The sequence below is a fragment of the Crocodylus siamensis genome, chromosome 4 (assembly GCF_052110815.1).
Source record: "Crocodylus siamensis isolate JL-2025a chromosome 4, ASM5211081v1, whole genome shotgun sequence".
In the NCBI taxonomy this organism is placed as follows: Eukaryota; Metazoa; Chordata; order Crocodylia; family Crocodylidae; genus Crocodylus; species Crocodylus siamensis.
This window is the reverse complement of record NC_143398.1, coordinates 75,170,925-75,190,544: the sequence shown is the minus strand read 5'-3', so window position 1 is coordinate 75,190,544 and position 19,620 is coordinate 75,170,925. Positions and strand designations below refer to the sequence as shown.

Below are 19,620 nucleotides of genomic sequence, written 5' to 3'. Positions count from 1 at the left end.
TGGTGTTGGGGGCATAATGCAGGTGTGGCTCACTCTGGGCAACAGCAGGGCAGAGCCTCCACTCCCAGCACTGCCATGCCTGCATCAAGCCTGGGAGCTGGGGCTCTGCCCTGCTGCTGCTTGCCAGCCAGTGCAGGGGATGCAGGATGTGAGCGTGGTAGCACTGGGAGCAGGGACTCTGCCCTGCTGCCACTTCCCCCTTCTGTTTTGGAGCAAGCCGCACCTGCATCCCGCCCTCCCCACCCCTGCGCCTCAGCTGGACAAGCGGCAGCAGGGCAGAGCTCCTGCTCCCAATGCTGCTGCACCCACATTCCACCCCCGCCCCCCTCCCCAAGTTAACGCGCCCTCCTGCCCTGGCTGGGTAGCTTGCCCCATCCCGTTCCTCCCTCCCCCCCCATGTCCCTTCCCTGTCCCCCAACCCCAACAGACTTACCAGCTGGAGGCAGCTGTTAGCCTGTTTAGTCTGTGGCTGAATCTCCGAAGTGGCCGAATATTTTCTGAAGCTTTTCTGAATCAATTCAGATGCTTCAAATTGATTTGGAGCTTTTACTTAGTCACCTGATTTGACTTAATTCAGATTCAGAGATTCAGTCCCTGAATCGGACCAAATCTCCTTCAAATCTAATTGACTACCAAAGCGTCTCACAGCCCTAGTACTTATGGCTCTGTTTCCACACATTGCTCTGTCCTTGCTATAGAAAACCTGGACTATACAAACATAAGTATTGCTCCTTGGTTTCACAATTTGCCCTTCAGGTCTGAAAACTAAAGGCTCAGAATTAAAAATGCATCTTTATTTGAGAAAGAACTCAAATTTATACATGGGGCTGTATCTTTTAAAAGAATGCTGAAAACTTAAATCTTTCTTTTTCCTTTGTGGTTTCATAGCGTACTTCTGGCTAGCCTGTATTTAAAAAAACACAAAACAAACGAAAACAGGCACAAAAGAAACCAACAAGTATGCTGTAAGTTTTTACGTCTTTTTTTTGTAGGGATGATCATTGGCCAGTGCAACAGAATGTTCAGTTCTGATTTGCCTTGCAACATGGCTAAAAGCGTATTAGCTGGAAGCTCATTGTGCTGGATGTTGATATAATTCATTGCTTTTATAAAAAATAATCATGAACTGTGATAGTATTGAAAAGTGGCTATTCAGTTGTTATTATAATTAAAGTAGACTATAGTCTTGGGAGCAGTGAAGTCCTGTGAAACTGCTTTGCTTGCTAATGGTGCTACTACAGTATGTGCTAAATTTTGGTTTTCCAGATGCATTTACTGAGTAGTCATCTACTTCAGTTTTTATATTCTGACAAGAGAGTACTAGGTATGCTAGTGCTTTTCCTGTTATAGCCACATATTTAGCTTTTTTAACATATAAAATGTATGTCAAGTGCTGTCAACCTGAACCTGTTGTTTGCTTGTAATGTAAGATTTGCTGAGGACTGGAGGCTCTCCCTTTTCTACCATTGTTTTGGCAGACTGGTAGCGTACCAAAAAAATAAATGGTTTCGAGACTCATTTTACTATTCTATTATAAGTAATATTTTAACTGATTGGTGTAGGTGCTGACTATGTGAGTTGGGTGAGGTGTTAGTGATATGCTTAAAGATTATGTGACTATAAATATTTGACAAGATTAATTCAGAAGGAAAATTCTGTGCTTTTAGAAATTTCAAAGTGTGCAAGTGTGAGAGAGAATGTATACGCCACATAAATATAATGTGCCATTTAGTTTGGGAAACTCTCCTCTTTTTCTTATCACTATCATCATATTATTGCCCATTTTCTATGGTCATATAATGTTTTGCAGATATAAATGGTTACTGATTTTAATCATAATTAACTCTTCAGATCATACCTCACTCCTGTTCGGGATGAAGAGTCTGAGTCCCAAAGAAAAGCTCGATCCAGGCAAGCAAGACAGTCCAGAAGATCTACACAGGTACATCTTTGTTGTTTTTCCATTTAGAAAAACCTAAATTGGGGCCAAACTCCTGGGTACAGTGATATGTAATTTACCTAATATGATGAGTGTTCTTCCCACTATAAATCAAATAATTGACAAAATCAGTCTTTTTCTCCTCCCCAGAAAGGTCAGCAGAAAAGATGGGCCTTCCATTATGCATTGAAGGTTAACCTCTTTACTGTATCGGAGACTGAATTTAAGTGAATTCTAAAATAGAAATGATTTTTCAAAGAATTGCCCAGAACCCATTCCTGACAATTCAGTGGCTCTTACTCCCTGAGCCTTTAGCAGAAAACTCGGCAAAGCAGTACCTGTAGAGTGCTCTCTGGCCTGGCCTTCACATTTGGGTGGGGGCAGTGTTCACTTCCTGCTCCTTAGTACGCTGAGTTGTCTAACTGAAGTGGAGCATTTACTGTCCCATGTTTGCAGGCAGCATTTTTCCCTAATAGAACAGTTGTACCCTTTTTTCCCAACAACAGTATGTTATATTTCCTGCTGCCTTTGTCTAATTTTGTTTTCTTGCGCTCTTCCCTACACTTTGTAATGAGGAAAAGCCTCACAGCCTTTGAGCCAGAGAAAGATGTCTTGTTGCTCTCCTCTTGTTTTTTTTCTGATATCACAAGGTAGGCAGTGTTTTGTCTAGTGAGGTGGGTTTTTTCAGTCCCTCATTACCTTTATATCTGTACCTTTCTTATTTGGGATGGTCTGTGAATTGACTATCTCTGCCTGTATCACAGGGGCTCAAGAATGCCTGTCTTGCTGTGGAGTTAATTCAGCCTCGGATGGATGTTTGCACTGCTTGTTCTGCCTTGGCAAAGCAAACATTCCTAATAAGTGCACCATCTGCAGATGGCTCAAGGCCAAGACCTGAAAAGCCAAACAAACTTTTCCTTCTTGGGAAATCCAGTGATTTATTCATTAGAGCTTGGGTTGTCAGAGCTAACCATCTCCTTCAGTGCTGCTATCCCAGAAATGGCTTGGCTGATCTGGTATATACCAGTCTTTCTGTCTCAGTATGGAGAAGAGGACGGACAGGAGTAAGAACAGTTTGCCCATTGAGATGTGTGTTTGCAGTAAATGAAAAGATTAAGGTATAAGAAGGGTCAGCCAGCCCTGTTAAGGATGTTCAGCTGTGGAACATTCTGCTAATGAAGGAACTGGGAGCTTAAAACCCAGAGCAGAGAGCAGAAAGGGGCAGGTTTTGAGAGAACAGCTTGCAAGGAGGAAAAGCCAAACTGCTGTGCTGGGGAAAAGCCAGAGCAGAAAATGGCTCTTTTCCTAATGTCTGGAGAAGATGAAGGATTTTTGTTTTGTTCTGTTTATTTTGCAAGAGACCTAAGTTTGCTTGGTGGTTTGCAATACATAAAATGATAAAGGACCTGCTTACAGCACACCATACTAGTACTTGAGATAAGGGACCTAAAAGGCTAGTTTCTGGGCTAGTTATGCGTCATATTCCTCATCCACTCTCCCATTTCAGATTGCCAACTGTCAAGCCTTGCTTGCCCAGATGACTTTTGGCTGTATAAGTGTGTTATCTTCTCTGTGGTGACTCTACTGTTGGGCTGTAGAGCCTTTTGGAATGATCCTTTCTGAATGGCAGTTTTTTAATCAAGATGGTTCTCAGTAGTACAGTCCATTTCCACAGCAGTCATTAGGAGGAAAGGCTGCAAGCCACAAGGTCCCCCTAGAAGGCAAGGGCTTCCCCACGTATGAAGCAGTTATTGCTAAAACAAAACCTTCATATGTTGAAGGTCTCCAGGACAACGCTAAGATGACTGGAGCTAGAGATCCCTCACTTTCTAAGGCTAGACCCAGATTCTCTGTATTTTCTGGAGTGTCAACCATAACAGAGCATTCTGGCCTTCTGTCATGGGCACTTGGACTCCTGCTCTTTGAAGCCCAAAGAAGCTCTGTAAATAATGCAGATGCTCTTCTGGGTCCTATCTTGCTGCTTCCCTGAGCCCAGCCTTCCCACCTTCTAGTCCAGGGGTAGGCAATGTTTTTTGGCCACAGCACAGAAAAAACCACAGTGTTTTTTGGAAGGTGCTGGAGTGCCGACATGCCGGAGCCCGGAGCAGCTGTTTTCAGTCTCCCAGCTGCAGCCGGCCCACAGATCCCTGTCTGCTTGCAGTGGGGCTTGCAGCCTCCCAGCTGCCTCCTGGAAGCAGCCTGGGCTCCATGGCTAGCAGCAGCTGCTTAGAGCCCGGGCTGGTGGTGGTGTGCCGAGCAAAATGGCCATGTGTGGCATGCTCAGCATGCGTGCCGGGGGTTGCTGACCCCTGTTCTAGTCTCTGCTTGTTCATATTTATAGCTAGATAGTTCTGTGCCTTTTAGTCTTAACCCAGAAACTTTTTGGATATTTGCTATCAGAGTAGGCCCGCTCCATTAAAGTTCAGACCACCTCTATCACCTCCCTTTTGTGGTGTTACCATAGGTAGTATCTGTAGAGAAGCTACTTGGACCTTTATCCAAGTGTTGGCTAAGCATTGTGCCATCATGGAAGCCTTCCTGAGTTAAGCATTGTTTGCATAGAGGACTCTTAGATGTGTCTGGGCATTGCTTTGGAGACATCTAGCTAGGAATGTGTATTTGAATAATTTCTTGAAGAAAAAAGGATTACTTGCCAGTAACTGGAGTTCTTTGAGATTTATATGCTGCTTTGTTCAATCCTGTGATATACAGATATTTTACTGGAATGGTTTAATCAGGGATGATCCTGCCTTGAGTAGGGGCTGGACCCAGGTGACTTCTTGAAATCCCTTCCACCCCAGCTCAAGCTGTCTCCTCCATTCTCAGATGAAGAAGGGTGCCTTGTGCCCAAAAACTTCTCTCTCCCGAACATACAGCTGGTTAAATAAAAGAGGTTACCCACAAAAATCCTTGCCTCACTCGTATTCCTACACCATCATGGCTACAACATCACTCCACTAGTACTGTTGTTCAGTCATTTGAATCTGTACTTGTTCCACTTTTTATCAGTGAAATGAAGTCAAGATTCTGCAGTTGAAAGGAAACTGAAGAGAACAGTTTCCTTTCCTGCACACTTCATTTGACAAAGGAAAGCAAAGAGACATGGGGCTGGAGTATACTTATTCTTTGCTGTACTAGTACCAGTAAAAAGGGTTTGGTCAAAGTGTTAGGGTGTGAAATGTACACACTTGTGGCCAACAGGTATGTAGGCAATGCATCTTTAAGAACTTAACTTACTGGAGTTCCTTTTCTCTACCTGATAAATGTAGTAATGAGGCCTTGGCTTGCACATGCAGCAATATAACATGCATGCATCCTGGCAAATCTTCAAAAAAGTCTTGATGCCCATCTTGCTGGGGTCATCTGATCCCAGTCTTTCCTGCCGAAGTGCAGGAGTGCTGGACCCGATGATCTGTAAGGTCCCTTCTAGCCCATAACAACTATGAAACTGTGAAATAATAGTTTCCCAAGTTATTTTGACTTTTAAAACCAAAGCTTAGAGTTCTACAAGGGTACTTATTGGCAACTGTTCTGTTCTATGGACTTCTGTGCTAGTTGAGAAATAGATGCTGAAATCTGTATTTCCTTCACTTTCTAAGAGGTCTCCATAGTCCCTGGACTGATGTGACAAAGATGTGGGTAACTTGACAGGTTCCATTTCAAAGAGAAATGTTCAAGTTAGTTATCCAGATGAGGAAGGAGGAAATTCTCTTTGGACATCCAGGAATGACCTGCAACCTAACAGCGCCAAAGTTGTGTGCAGCTCATTAATGAGGTTGCCAGTGCCACCTCTCATTTTGATCTCTGACTATCTTTGTTAGCACTCTGATCTGTTTCCTGGTTACTGCAAACTGTGTTCATCTGGCCTGAACTGCAGCCAGTTACCTCTGATCTAATCCTTAAAACGGTTTAGCCACTAATTTATACGTTCTGGTGTGGTGTATAGCTCATAGTAAGACATGCATGTGTGCACACTTGGGAGTCATCAATTTATTGAATAAATCATTGTGCATTTCCCCTCTATAACTTTTCCAGTTTTCTCATGTTTGTACTGAACACTTATAAATAGATAATTCAGTTCATTGTTGCTCTCAAGGCAGTCAGGCAATTGCCTGCTAGTACACTTTAGTCTACTAAGAAGAAACAGCAAAGAGTGACACATCCCTGGGGTCTTCTGATAGATTGAAAATACTCAGTAAGATTATTTTAGATAATCTACAGCTAGGGAGAAATAACCAAGTTTAACAAGGACATTTCTTTTACATTGAGGGGCTCATAACCAGATTGCCTAATGTCAAGGGAATCTATAAATACAAGAAGGTTATAGTTGCACTACCATAATCTTCTCTGTGAAAGAACTTGATAAGAGTAAGAGTCAATGGCAGAAGTTGATGACTTGATTAGAGGCTAAAAATAGTTGGGTGCATACATACATGCTAACTTTCTAACAGTTAAGCCATCTTAACTTTTTAAAGTCATGTTAATTTTCTGAGCATACACTCATGTGGAGTAGAGTTAACTTGAATGAGGCACAAGATAATACACCTCCAAGCTGTATTATCTCAAGTCACATTAGTTAAGTTGGCTTAGCTCACACGATGGCTTCCACCATGTCAAACAGCTGTATGCGTGTACACTTCAACATGGCTTAACTTAAGTAGACTTAGTTAAGTCGTCTTCGCCTACTTTTTCGACTTAGTATGTGTATACGCACCTGTTGACACTATCTGTTGTGGGAAATGTTTATCCTCCCTAGTGCTGGATGGATAAAACCGGAAGAGCCATAGTTTTATCACTAGAATTTCAGTGAGACAGACTGACTGAAAGTTTTTTAAAAGTTTTATTGCAAGGATTTCAGTGAGACGGACTGACTGAAACTCAGAGGAAAATTTTCATTGGGATGTTTCATTTCCCAGTCATAGACAGTGTACTGTAGCTGTAAGTAATTTTATCTTCAAGGTAACATGAAATTTTTTTTTAGCCTATCAAGAAGCCCTATGAGGAGATTGTATTGAGTTCTGTTGTCATGTTTTTTGGGGATGTTGCAGAGAAATTGTCCTGGTTGTGTTAATAAAACCATCCACATATCCCGGTGATGATCTGTGACTCTAGCTGCATTTTTCACTGACTTTATCTGAATCATTAGTGATGCTCACAGTAATTTTGAAAGGAAGTTGGATAGGTTTTTCTAAATGCTCTCCATGAATGAGGTACAAGATATCTGAAAATTGTACTGCAGATGTGCGCAACATGAACTATGACTCAACAACCAGGTGCTGAAGGTAGGGAAAAAAATGATTGCAGAAATTCAGGAGGGGTCAATAGATAAGAATTGCAGAGTAGATTCTTTCTATAACCCAACTTCTTCAAAGTACCCCTGATGCACAGTATTTATTTTATATAGTGTTCATCAACAGTAGTGAAAATGTAAGTAACTTAGAAATATTGCTTTTTGTTTTTTCCCTACAGGGTGTAACATTAACTGATCTTCAAGAAGCTGAAAAAACTATAGGAAGAAGTCGTCCTACACGAACCAGAGAACAGGAAAATGAAGAAAAAGAGAAGGAGGAGAAAGAAAAACAAGATAAAGAAAAGCAGGAGGATAAGAAGGAATCAGAAACTAAAGATGATGATTATAGACAAAGATATTCCAGAACTAGTGAAGAGGTATCTCACTCTTTTAGTTAATGAATTTGATAGTCACCTTAATATATGGGCGTTTTTATCTGCGCTTGTGGGGGTGGAAGTTTAATTAGAGAGTCTCTGAGAGCCACTCTAGTTAAAGTGCCTGGAGCATCTCGTGTATCAGCATCCCCGCGCTTCAAAACGGCAGTGTTGGATGAACTTTAAATAAAGTGCCCCCACTGCCATTTTGAAGCGCAGGGATTTTAATACAGAAGACATGCTGGCTGGAGCCTGATAATTACCACAATCCAGCAGACTCGATTAATTGAGTCTGCTCTGATGCACTGTAATTACAGTACCTCGGAGCAGCCTTCCTGCTCGTGTACAGGTACCCTATGATAGCATTAAAGTGTATGATATAAATCTTTTATTTCAATGTCTTAATATCGTGGCTGTTTTCATTAATGTCCTTTAATCTCTGGTAATTGATACTGATTTTTTTTTTCTGCCAAACAGCCCTATCATCGCTATAGACCAGCTTCAACTACAGCTTCAACTACTCCGTCATCCACCTCTTCACTTTCCACATCCACTAGCTCTCTTTCTACTTCAAGCCAACTAAACAGACCAAACAGCCTTATAGGTATAACTTCTGCCTATTCCAGAAGCGGAAAAAAGGAAAATGAGAGAGGTACGTCTGCTATGTTTTGACTGTCTTCCCCATAATTACCAAAGGGTCATGCGTCTTTCCAAAGAAGGTAGTATGTCCTGCATTAGTGGTTTTCAAATGTCCTAAAATCATAGAACCCTTTCATATCACCTCTTTTGCTGTGGAACCCCTACACCTGGCTCCACAGCCTGTGAGAGCTGGTATGGAGCCAGGTAACCTAGCATGACAGTGGTAGTTGCCATTACCCCCAATCCTAATGGGAACCCCTGATGACCTGTGCTGAACCCCAGGGTTCCACAGAACACAGTGTGAAAGCCACGGTCCTATGTAACGTGAGCTGTGAGGTAAGGTATCTACTGCCACTTAATCCAGCTTCTGGGAGAAATTCTCTCATGTTTTTTTGGGGAGGGGTGGGTCAGTGTTGGATGGTAATGTCTTTTCTACTTTGGAGTTCAAATCTATTCATGCTGTCCCTTCCAGAGCCACAAGAGTTAAAGGGAATTCTGCTTGTAACACTTGTAGAGTTGCATTAAGACACTTGTTATAATCAGATACAGTGTTTCAGAGATTTTGCTAGTCACCTGGCAAAAGGTCGGGAGGGAATTTTTTTCCAGTGCATGATTAGCCTCTTGTATTTGGGAATTTTGTTAATTTCTGCAGCATCAGGGTGAGATACAGGTTAGTACGTACCACTAGAGAGGGCAGATGCTCTGCAGTAATAGAGGATCCTTTTATGTGCTTTTCTGGTGTCTTTTCTTAGGCTAAGGATCAAACTTACTTATTGCCAGATTTGGGATTGGGAAAGAATTCCCTCCCAGTCAGGTTGATGGTGATCTTGAGGGTTTCTGCCTCCCTATAGAGCAGGGCTGTCCAACTTGTGAGCAGCCAGAGGGAAGCAGCAGGAAGCAAAAGTTGGAGAAAGGAGGGGAGCCCAGTAGAATGGAGTCGGGGAGGTACTGATGGCAGCAGGAGCAGGCAGTGGGGTTAAGCACAGGGTACCGAGGCAGTAAAGGCAACAGGAGCCTGCAGGCCATGAGTTAACTACTCCCAAGTTACATTCAGCCTGGGAGCTCTGCTACAGTGTATGAGTCATTTGCTAGGATTCTCTGGATGTTTACCCAGCCAGTTCCCTGCCACCAGGATTTTGGGGCATTCATGGCCATTTCCTTTCTGTGTCTGTGAGATGCAACACATTAGTTTCCTGAGGACTGAAATCCTTTAATCTAACCTAAATTATTGACGTTAATATAGGGGAAGCTGGATGAGTATGAATAGGACTATATATATTTGTGGTATATAGGTCAAAGTAGATGATCTATTGGTTTTACTCAGCTGTAAACTTTGAAATAATCTTAAACTCTCAAGGATCAGTATTTTCTAAAACTGTTACTTGTAGTAGCTTTCAGGAGGTGACTAGCAGTATACTGGGTGTTATTTGCCCCTGTCATGAAGCAGTTCTGGATTTGGTTTGGGTTTCCACAATTACATAGTCCTATTCTTGGTACCCTTTCTATACTGAAATAAGAATATTCTCATATGTAAGCGCTGTGTAGGTACTATATAAATGAGTTTTTGGTGGGAGAAAAATTATTTAAGGTATTCAAAATCCAATACCTAATTTCATAAATGTGCTTTCTCCATGAATATTCCATTCTTTTTCTCTTATTTTTGCTTTACTTTTTTTAGGCCTGAAGATTGCGATAACAGAAATAAACAAGTTAGTGTAGGGTTTGTTACAGTGTCTGCCTTTGAATGTGTTGATAAAAAAGGTAGCAGACTAATAAACATTTTTGATAGCAGGAGATTGTCCTATGCTAGTACAACCCTGCACATAATTTGGATATTAAATATCCAAATTACGTGAAAGCTTTTGGAGGGGAAGAGGAGGTGGGTGGTCAGCCTTAACACCCAAGAGGTTGCATCAAAGCAAATGCTGAATTAATAAAATTAATTCCTTATTTGAATAAGGAAAAAAACCCCCGCAGGATTGCTATGGAGGATATATTTTAATGGAGGAAACTGAGCAAGAGAAAGAGGATTGTTTTGTTTTAATTGCTTGTTATTCATTGTGATAACAAGTTATACAAAATTCAAGTTTAAATTTTGGAGCTAAGGTCTAGATCAGCCTCAGAATATTCCTTTATACTGAAATATTTTGCTTAGGTCACTGAGGTAAGGTGTGTGGCAGCAACTGGTAACTACAAAACATTTATTATGCCAGTCAAGCTGTAGATAGAATAATGTGTTATGAACCCATGTTGTAAGCTGAGTTTTATGTAAGTAGTCTTAAAATGGCTAAAATATCTGTATCTTGGCAGATGCTGATATAGGGTTTCTGAAGATTAGGTGATTTCTATACTGTACTTAAAGTGTTGTTCTTAACAGAAGGAGGGAAGAAAGAAGAAGAAAAGGAAGAAGATAAATCACAGACTAAATCAATAAGAGACAGGCGACGGCCGAGAGAAAAACGAAGGTCTACCGGAGTTCCCTTTTGGACTCAAGATGTAAGGAAGAAAGTACCCAAACTATTAACTTATACCTGTATTATGCAAGCAATAGAGAAACTACATTAAATTGCATTAGAATAAAATCCAATGTTTCAGAGTTTTTGCGAGTCACCTTACAAGGGGCAGAAAGGAATCTCTTTCTCCAATGCATGACGGTTCTGTTGAATTTAAAAGCAGTTGAATAGGGAGCATTGTAGAGCAGTATGCTTTATTATGATTCTTCATAGAAAAAAATCAGGAAGGATATCATCATGGGATGGATTACCTATGTCAAAACTTTTAATTTCTTCTTTAAAAAGTTACGTGCTGGTGTAAGACCAGCTAGGTAAATTGATTTGAAACTATATTATAAAGAAATGTAAAACCTTAAATTATTATCATGTGATGGGTACAAACCAGAATCAGCATAGTTAGGGAAAATCGCATCTTTTTAATCTGCTACAACTGTGAACTTGTCATTAAATAATTAAGGAAAACTGCTTGACCTCAGTGTGGGGGCTTTCAGGGAGCCTTTGGCCATCTTGTAAGAGATTCAAGAAAACGAAGTCATAGGATAAGTGGTAGAAATAGACGTGACAGTTTAATCCAGCCCCCTTGTTTAATAACCATTTTGTAAATGGGGATGTTCCTAGTGTAGAATCTGCCTGTGATTTATTAAGTAAAAGTGAAAAAAATACAGTATCTCTTGGTTTTGTGCAATGCTGGCATAATGGGGCAATTCAATCAGGCAGTTCTAAAATACAAATAATTACTAATAATATGTTACCAAGGTAGAAATCAGGAGCATTATACACATACATTTGTCTGCTCCAACAGACTGGAGATTAAGCTGATACACCAGGCACTGTATTGCATGCATTTGTGTAAATGGCGAAATGTGTGTTGGTGCTGAGAAAACGGCGGCAGCAGGCTGCCACCATTTTTTGCACTGCCGCCATTTTCTCAGTGCTGACATGCATTTTGCCATTTATAAAAATGCATGGGCCACAGCACTGGGCATTTTTAAAAGCACCTGGCGCTGCAGCAGAAGCGTTTGCACAAATGCCCCCAAAGTGTCATAGGCTCATTGTCTTAAATTTCCTGCTTTAGATCTCAAAACAAATCCCCTGCATCCCTATATGAACATGTTTGGATTGTACTTAAGTTTTTTGGGTTTTTTTGTTTGTTTGTTTTTTGTTTTGTTTTTTCGCATTAAGGGCAGGAAGAATGAATAAAAGCCCTGATACTGTTCCATGTTGATTTTATCATATTAAACTCTTCTGAAGCTGTCATTTTAGACTGATATTTAAACCATTAAATAACTTCAGAATCTTTCATATTCATTTGAATAAGTATGTAATAAGATAAAGATTGGTGCATTTTTATATTCTACTGTGATGTGAATATATTGATGCGAGATATTTTGAAGCAACCTTTGTTAACACTTCTAAACAAGCAAATTATCAAGAACAGGATGGAACAAAATTGTCTCTCTCATCTGCCTATATTTAATGTGTGAAAACTGAACTCTACAAAACACTATGTATTTACAATTAAGTGTGAATAGAATTAACTCTTTACTATCCTTCTCCCCTCCCTGTGACTTAAATTTTGTTTGTAAAAGGAAGAATTTTAATTTACCAACTGTATTTATCCCACATCTTTCCTTTTGCATTTGCTTCTGGTTTTTAAATGCTTATGCCCGTCTGATTAATTGGCTTTTTGAATTCTCTGTTTACTTCATGCAAAATTCTTGAGGAATTTTAATTACATGTCCTTCTGTTGCTTTTATGCGAACATTAAGGCAAATAGATTGACCACAGATATACAAGTATAAAATGATTTAAAGTTCTCAGCAGCATTCCAAAATATTTTTTATCTCTCTTCCTTGATTTCAGAGCGATGAAAATGAACAGGAGCACCAGTCTGATTCAGAAGAGGGAACAAATAAGAGAGAAACTCAGGTATTTGTTTAGAATGAATAAATGGAAACTGGTTTAAGAGATTACAATTGAATATAATGTTAAAACTTTCTTTCTTTCATTGCAGTTAGATTCGGTTATAAGAACACATCTTGTGGGGTATATATACTACTTATGAGTACTTTGAGTCATGGCTTGCTGGTATGTTTCAGTACCAGTTCCTTTGCAGTTTCTTGTGTGAAAGATGTCTTATACCATGTAAATGAACTGCAGGCTTTTATGATAACTGTTAACAATTTTTAATAGTGGTTGTTTGTTGAGTACAGTATTACCTCTCTCTCTGTCTCTCGGTTTATCTATAGCGACTTTAGTACATGATGTAATTTCTAGCTGATACTTAGGCCAGTGACACTTACAGAGTTTATCTGAAGAAATTCTTTTCTTCTGCTTTGTACATATTCTCGGCTTTATCTGTTCTGTTTTTTCTCAGTGAAATGATGTGCTGTGACTAATGTGCACTAACTTTGAGTCCTACGCACTTTTCTTGATGAATACATAAAACAGCCACTAATAATAATTCAGTTGGTAACTTCATAGAGAAGCTTAGAACTGGAGATCACAATCTAATTGAACGTTTCATGCTAGATAAGCTTTACTGGCATATGTTAGGACAGGGTTACTAGTCTTCAGGGAAGTGTTTTGTAAACAATGTAATGAGATTGTTGCAGTGTGGAGGAGCTTTGATATTCTTGATAAAAATGTCAGGTTGGGAGGAGGCTGGGCTGTATCTTTAAATTAAGTAATACAATTTTGTTGCCTAAGCAATGAAGGTAACGCATTGGTGAAGAGGGCTCCTTCAAAATGATTTTTTCCTTGTTGTTTTTGTAAAAGCCTCTATTACTCATTCCTCAACCATTTTGGTTAGCTGATTCATTCTTCCCTCTTTCTGTTTGTTTTTGTATTTTCCCTGTATGGTTAATGTGCCTATGTGTTTATATTTCCCTTTTCCCTTCATCTATTTCCAGTACAGATTCTATATTGCCCTCAGGTTTTTAATCATTCTCTCATGTTGCCACATTGGGCATTATTCCTTCCACATTTTGTCTAGTGGAAGCCTTCTGGTAGAATGTGCGTTTCAAAGGAAATGAACCAGCTAGAATAATATGATGATAAATAAAGCACAAAATGGTGAAGGTAGGTCTAAAACAAAACATTTTGAGTGTGGTCAGGAAAATTATTTTTTTAAAGAAGATTTTAAAAATGTAGGTTAGATTGGGGAGGGGGGGCAGTGAATAGATGATATTGCTAACTTGGGGGGTTTCATACAAGAATTTTTAGGTTCAGTTGCATACTTCCCCACTAAGCCATATTATGAAAAACTTTACTTTTACTTGTAAATGATAAGCTGAACTGCTGCTGCTTAAAGTGATAGATTGGCTTCAAATTCAGCTTTATAATAATACACAATTCTTATCTGTACTGTTAGTATAAACTGTATATATGTTAATATTCAAATAATCTGGCTAGAGACAGTAGCTTGCTGGCTGGTGAATAACATATATGCTAGGACTGCCTTCACCTGTTTATAGTATTGGAAAATAAGAAATAAAGCATACCTAGATTGTTTGGTCTACTTAACCTACCTGCAATGACACTATATTATAGGTTGTCAGATACTGTTCTCTGGCAGGAGTTGTACAGAGTCATGTTTCAGGTCTCCCCCATCTCTTTCCATTTTGCACTATATTTATGCCCTTCCCCACCCCCTTATCCTTTGCTTTTAGCCAAAAACTGTCTTTTCTTTACCATTTCCCTAACTATTTTGGTTCCCAATGTTGCTTTTGTTTCCCCTTGTGATATTCCCCTTCCACTTTTTTTTTTTCCTTTGCCCTTCAATTCAATCCCACTCAAATCTTCCTGAATACTCCAGGTTGTGTGAGGTCTCCAAGTCTTCCTGTCCTTGTACTTTGGTATTTTTGTTTTTCCTGGGCTTAACAGTTTGCTGTTCCATATTATGGTATTGTTTCTCACTGTCTCTTGATACAAACTGGGGAGGCTGTAGAGAGCTTGGTATGGTCTGTCTGTAAAAGGACTGATGCCTCTGTTTTTGGCCATAGAAAGGAGTGGAATATCAGCTTTAAATTTTCTTCTGGATCTCCCTTCTCTACACCTTCTGGGAGTCCTATTTTAATTTTTTTTTTTTTTTTGCTATGTCTTTATGCATGATTTTCTATAATCAGAATTCTATCTGCAAGCTCCTTTTCTTTTTATTCCAATCATCTTAATCATATTTTGATGACTTACTGCTAATTACAGGTTTCTCTCCACCATTTATATCTGGGTCTGTGACCAATATCTTTTACCTGTGTTTTGATTTTATCCAACTGTGCCTTTGGAAAGGATTTTCAAGCTCAGGTTCCTGAGGTTAAGGTCCCTGACAGATGTTACACTTAAGACGTGACTGATTAACTAGTTACTCGCATCTTAACTAGTGACCTGCTACATGTTTAATCAATAAATAGTGATAAAATGGGGAGTATGCCATAAAATTATTACACACACTATGCGTAATAGCTTTGTGGCTGGTTCTTATCATACCATTAATTGATTGAATGAGTGACCAGTGCCTGGCCTCTGGAGCACACAGAAACTTATCAGGACTCCTGTGTGCTCTAGAGGCTGGGAGGCCCTTCCAGCTGTGGTAGTGCTCCCAACAGGGGAAGCACACCATGCACGCCTGTGGCTGGAAGCCCTGGTCAGATGATTTGAAGTACCAGGTTTGGGGGGGGGGGGGGATGTAGGGAGTCACATGGGATGTTCAAGGGTTTAGGGGTCCATGATGTTTGTGAATTGTCATCTTTCCAATGGAATTGTAGCTTCAGGCAGCCATCTTTTCCAGTGATGTCATGTGAAGCCACAAATTGGCTTTTAATATAAATACAGAGACTTAATAAAAACCCCTGTTTTGTCAAATATAATTAAAGCTGCTGTAGAATTTCCAGTCTGCCGCAGCTAGAACTCTGCAGTTCCTGTAAATGTTGTAGAAATTTGCTCAAGTTTATTATGTAGTACAACAGTCAGTGAAGTATTTTGGGCACCAGTGGAGAATTACGAAAATCTGCCATCCCAGGAAAAAAACCCAAAAACTTTTAAACTCTCCTGCCTATGAAAATTAATAAAGGCAAAATTGGTATTGTACTTGCTTGTGTACCCCTTCTCTCTGTCAACTAGAAATATAATAAGTTTTGTAGTAAATAAGAATGCATGTGGCTGACTTTAAAATTCATATCATGACTACAAAAATAGTCATAGTTTTTTTACTTGGTAATGATTTTAGCCTTCTGAACAATAACTACAAAATTAAAATACTGAAGTTCTCTGTTACTCCCTTATGTGGTGCTGCTGTAGCTTTCATTGCTTGATGAAATTATAAGCCAGAGTGGAAGATGGTAGCTATAAACTTCTAAGAGCCTTGGCGGCTATTCAAGAATTTATACGAAAGGGAAGAGGTTGAGAACAGGTCTTGGAGATGCTACAAAAAATTAAAAGACTTCAGACAAAAATCTCTGGCCTGAAATCTGTGAGGAACCTGACAAACATGTTAATTTATGCAGTCAGAAGTCTTTTGAAATAAATTGTTTAAAACAAGTCATCAATCTGTACTTTGATGTTCCATGTACAGAATTGCATTGCCACTTGTTAGCTGATCAGTCATCCATAATTTTTAAGAAAAGAGATGTCATCAACAGTTAATAATTTGAAGATCTTTGTAATATAATTTTACTTAAGCTCCTTGGTGCCAGAATCAGAGATTTCCCAATGGAACATATAAATTCAAACTGCCATTCTTATAAAAAGTTTGTGCTTCAGTAAGGATAAAAATTTAGACTCGCATACAAGAAATAAATTGATGAATAGAAGCTTTGGGAAAGAGAAAATAAAAGGAAAAATCATGTCTGTAGATTACTTTGCCATCTTTTAGCTTAAGAAATTAAAGATGTTTTAGTGAAGCCTTATTTTTAAATCACATTTTACCAGTACAGTTCCCTCCCTTTGGCACTCCTTTCCAGATCAGCGTTCCTTTCTAGTGTCAGCTTGAGGGTGAATTGTATTACCGATAAATACATTCCATTGTGGAGCCTTGTGCTTGGAAAATGCAGATACTATTACTAATGACTCCCAGTATGGTAAATGTCAGGTTCTGGGAACCCTTGTGTGATATCTAAATTCTGCATATGGGAAGGCAAAGGTATTGGGAAACAGAGTTACTAGAAGTCAGGGATTGCTAAAAATAGGGAAACATTTTATATATTGGTAAAGCGGATCCAATTTTGTCTCAGTCCCAACTGAGCAAAATTTTTTAAAAGGTTGCAGAATCTTATTCAAATTGATCATTTGTCACAATGCTGACAGCAGTTTACAACCAGGATATACTTCAGCAAAAAAGGTAGCAGCTTAACTGTTGAAGTAATTTGTAGTTACATTTATTTTTTTATAAAAATGTTTTTGAATGTGAATACTAGGGTAATACCATGTTGCAACAGCTCACTTATTACCAGATATGCAGTTAGTTGTTGGCTTGCTGTATGTAGAAGCATTTGCATTAGTGATTTCGTGGTTTCATAGCTTCATAGTTGTTAGGGTCTGGAAGGGACCTTATGGTTCATCGGATGGACAACAAAATGAACATGAGCCACCAATGCGATGCCGTAGCTGGCAGAGCTGATCAGATACTGGCATGCATCTACCAAGGCATCTCGAGCAAGGCTAAGGATATCATCCTCCCTCTCTACTTGGCCTTGGTGAGACCTGCAGCTGGAGTTATGCATCCACTTCTGAGCACCATACTTCAGGGAGGATGTGGAGAAGCTCAAGAGAGTCCAAAGGAAGGCCATGATCATGAGAGAATGTGCTTGAACCACCTCCGGTGATAGTCTATTCCAAACCTTGGGGGCTCTGACAGTGAAGAAGTTCTTCCTTATGTCCAGCCTGAACTGGTCACAGTAGAGTTTGTGACCATTCCATCTTGTCATCTCTTGGGGGGCTCTGGTGAATAGTCGTTTCCCCAGATCCTGATGAGCAGCCCTAATAAACTTATAGGTGGCCACCAGATCCCCCGTGAGCCTGCGCTTTTCCAGGCTGAATAGCCCCATTGCTCTCAGCCTCTCATCATAAGGTCTGTTTTCCTGACCTCTGATCATGCGCGTGGCTCTCCTCTGCAGCCTCTCAAGCTTCTCCACATCCTTTTTGAATTGCGGAGCCCAAAACTGGACGCAGTACTCCAGCTGTGGCTTCACGAAGGCCGAGTACAGTGAGAGAATGATGCCCCAGGATCTGCTTGAGAAGTATCTATGGATGCAAGCCAGTGTTTTGCTCGCTTTACTAGATGCAGCATCACACTGAAGGCTCGTGTTCATCTTGTGGTCAGTCATGGCCCCCAAGTCCCTTTCATCTGTAGTGCTAAGCAGTGTAGCACTACCGAGCCTATACGCATGGTTTCCTCCCAAAGTGGAGAACCTTGCATTTTTTCAGTGTTAAACCCCATCAGGTTCTCATCCACCCATTTCATGAGTCTGTCCAGATCTGCTTGGAGTGCCCTCCTGTCCTCAGGTGTGGATGCCTTACCCCAGAGTTTAGTGTTATCGGCAAACTTAGCCAGTCTGTTTCTGACACCAACGTCCACATCATTGTTGAAGATGTTAAACAGTATAGACCCTAGGACAGAGCCCTGTGGGACCCCACTGGTCACAGCACACCAAGACGATTTTGCTCTCGTTGACCACCACCTTCTGGGTCCTACTGCGGAGCAAGTTACCCAGCCAGCGGATCATGGTGACATCAAGGCTGCAGTTAGCCAATTTAGCCAAGAGGTGATCGCGAGATACCAGATTGAAGGCTTTTTTAAAGTCAAGGTATATGACGTCAATCTCTTTCCCCTTGTCCAGGTGATAAGTCACCTAGTCGTAAAAGGAAATGAGATTGGTCAAGCAAGACCTACCTGCAACAAACCCATACTGGGTATACCTCAGGATATTGCCTTCACCTAGTCTGTTAAGGATGGCCTCCTTGATAATCTTTTCCAAGACCTTCCCCAGGATAAAGGTCAGGCTGTTGGACCTGTAGTTTGCCAGATCTGCTTTCCTCCGTTTCTTGAAGATAGGCACGACATTGGCCCTCTTCCAATCATCGAGCACTTCAGAGTGCCAAGAACTCTCAAAGGTCTGTGCCAGGGGCTGAGCTATGATGCTCGCCAGCTCCCTGAGTACCCCTGGGTGTAGTTTGTTGTAGTCAAGTAGTCTTTGAAACTTAGCCTGTTCTGTGCCCTTTCACTAACTGGATTGTACTTCAGAATTTAATTTGGTGTATAGATTGGAATTCATCAGCTCTTACTGCTTTCTAAAGCACTTTAGGGGTAAATCTTTGGTCTTCAGCAAAAATACGTTTTACAGAAGTTTGTGAATGTGGAAACTGTTAAAAGTGGAATGTTGGTCAGGGCACCTGAAATAGGCTGAATGTGTAAGAGTTGCCAGCTTTCAAGATGATATTAAGAGTCTGATGTTAAATCTTTATTTCAAAAGATTTGACTTCCCAGGCTTTTGCTCTTATTCATAATGGCCACACTCATGATAGGAACTGCAGCCAGGCTTGAAGGTTGCTGATGTTTCCCTAAGCCTACTTTTGCCTACATTGGATGCTCATTTCATCCAATGGCATAGGAAGATGGTGGACACAAAATGAAACAAAATATGGAAGAACAGATACCGATTTTTGTGATCGGCAGAGGGAAAATAACTGCAAGATGAAGCATGATAAATGAAAGAGTGGTTGAGCTTGAGCAATGGATAAGAGAGGGCTCATGTAAAGAAAGGAGGAATATTAGCTTTCCCAACTGAAGTCAGGAATCGAAAAAAAGGCTTCATGTCTACCCAGCAGACAAAGGTGTGTTGAGCCCCTTTGCCTCATGTATTTTGTATGCAT

The 19,620-nt window shown here is 40.3% G+C and overlaps 1 protein-coding gene across 4 annotated transcripts in view; it reads left to right on the top strand.

The window, feature by feature from the left end:
- PPP1R12A (protein phosphatase 1 regulatory subunit 12A) overlaps positions 1-19,620 on the top strand; it is a 194,812-nt gene that overhangs the window by 149,638 nt on the left and 25,554 nt on the right. For all 4 annotated transcript variants that reach the window (XM_090042597.1, XM_090042594.1, XM_090042595.1 and 1 more), the window contains 5 exons: positions 1,852-1,942; positions 7,409-7,606; positions 8,081-8,255; positions 10,620-10,738; positions 12,619-12,684. In XM_090042597.1, the coding sequence (XP_089898723.1) occupies positions 1,852-1,942; positions 7,409-7,606; positions 8,081-8,255; positions 10,620-10,738; positions 12,619-12,684 (649 nt within the window). The remainder of the gene's footprint in view (positions 1-1,851; positions 1,943-7,408; positions 7,607-8,080; positions 8,256-10,619; positions 10,739-12,618; positions 12,685-19,620) is intronic.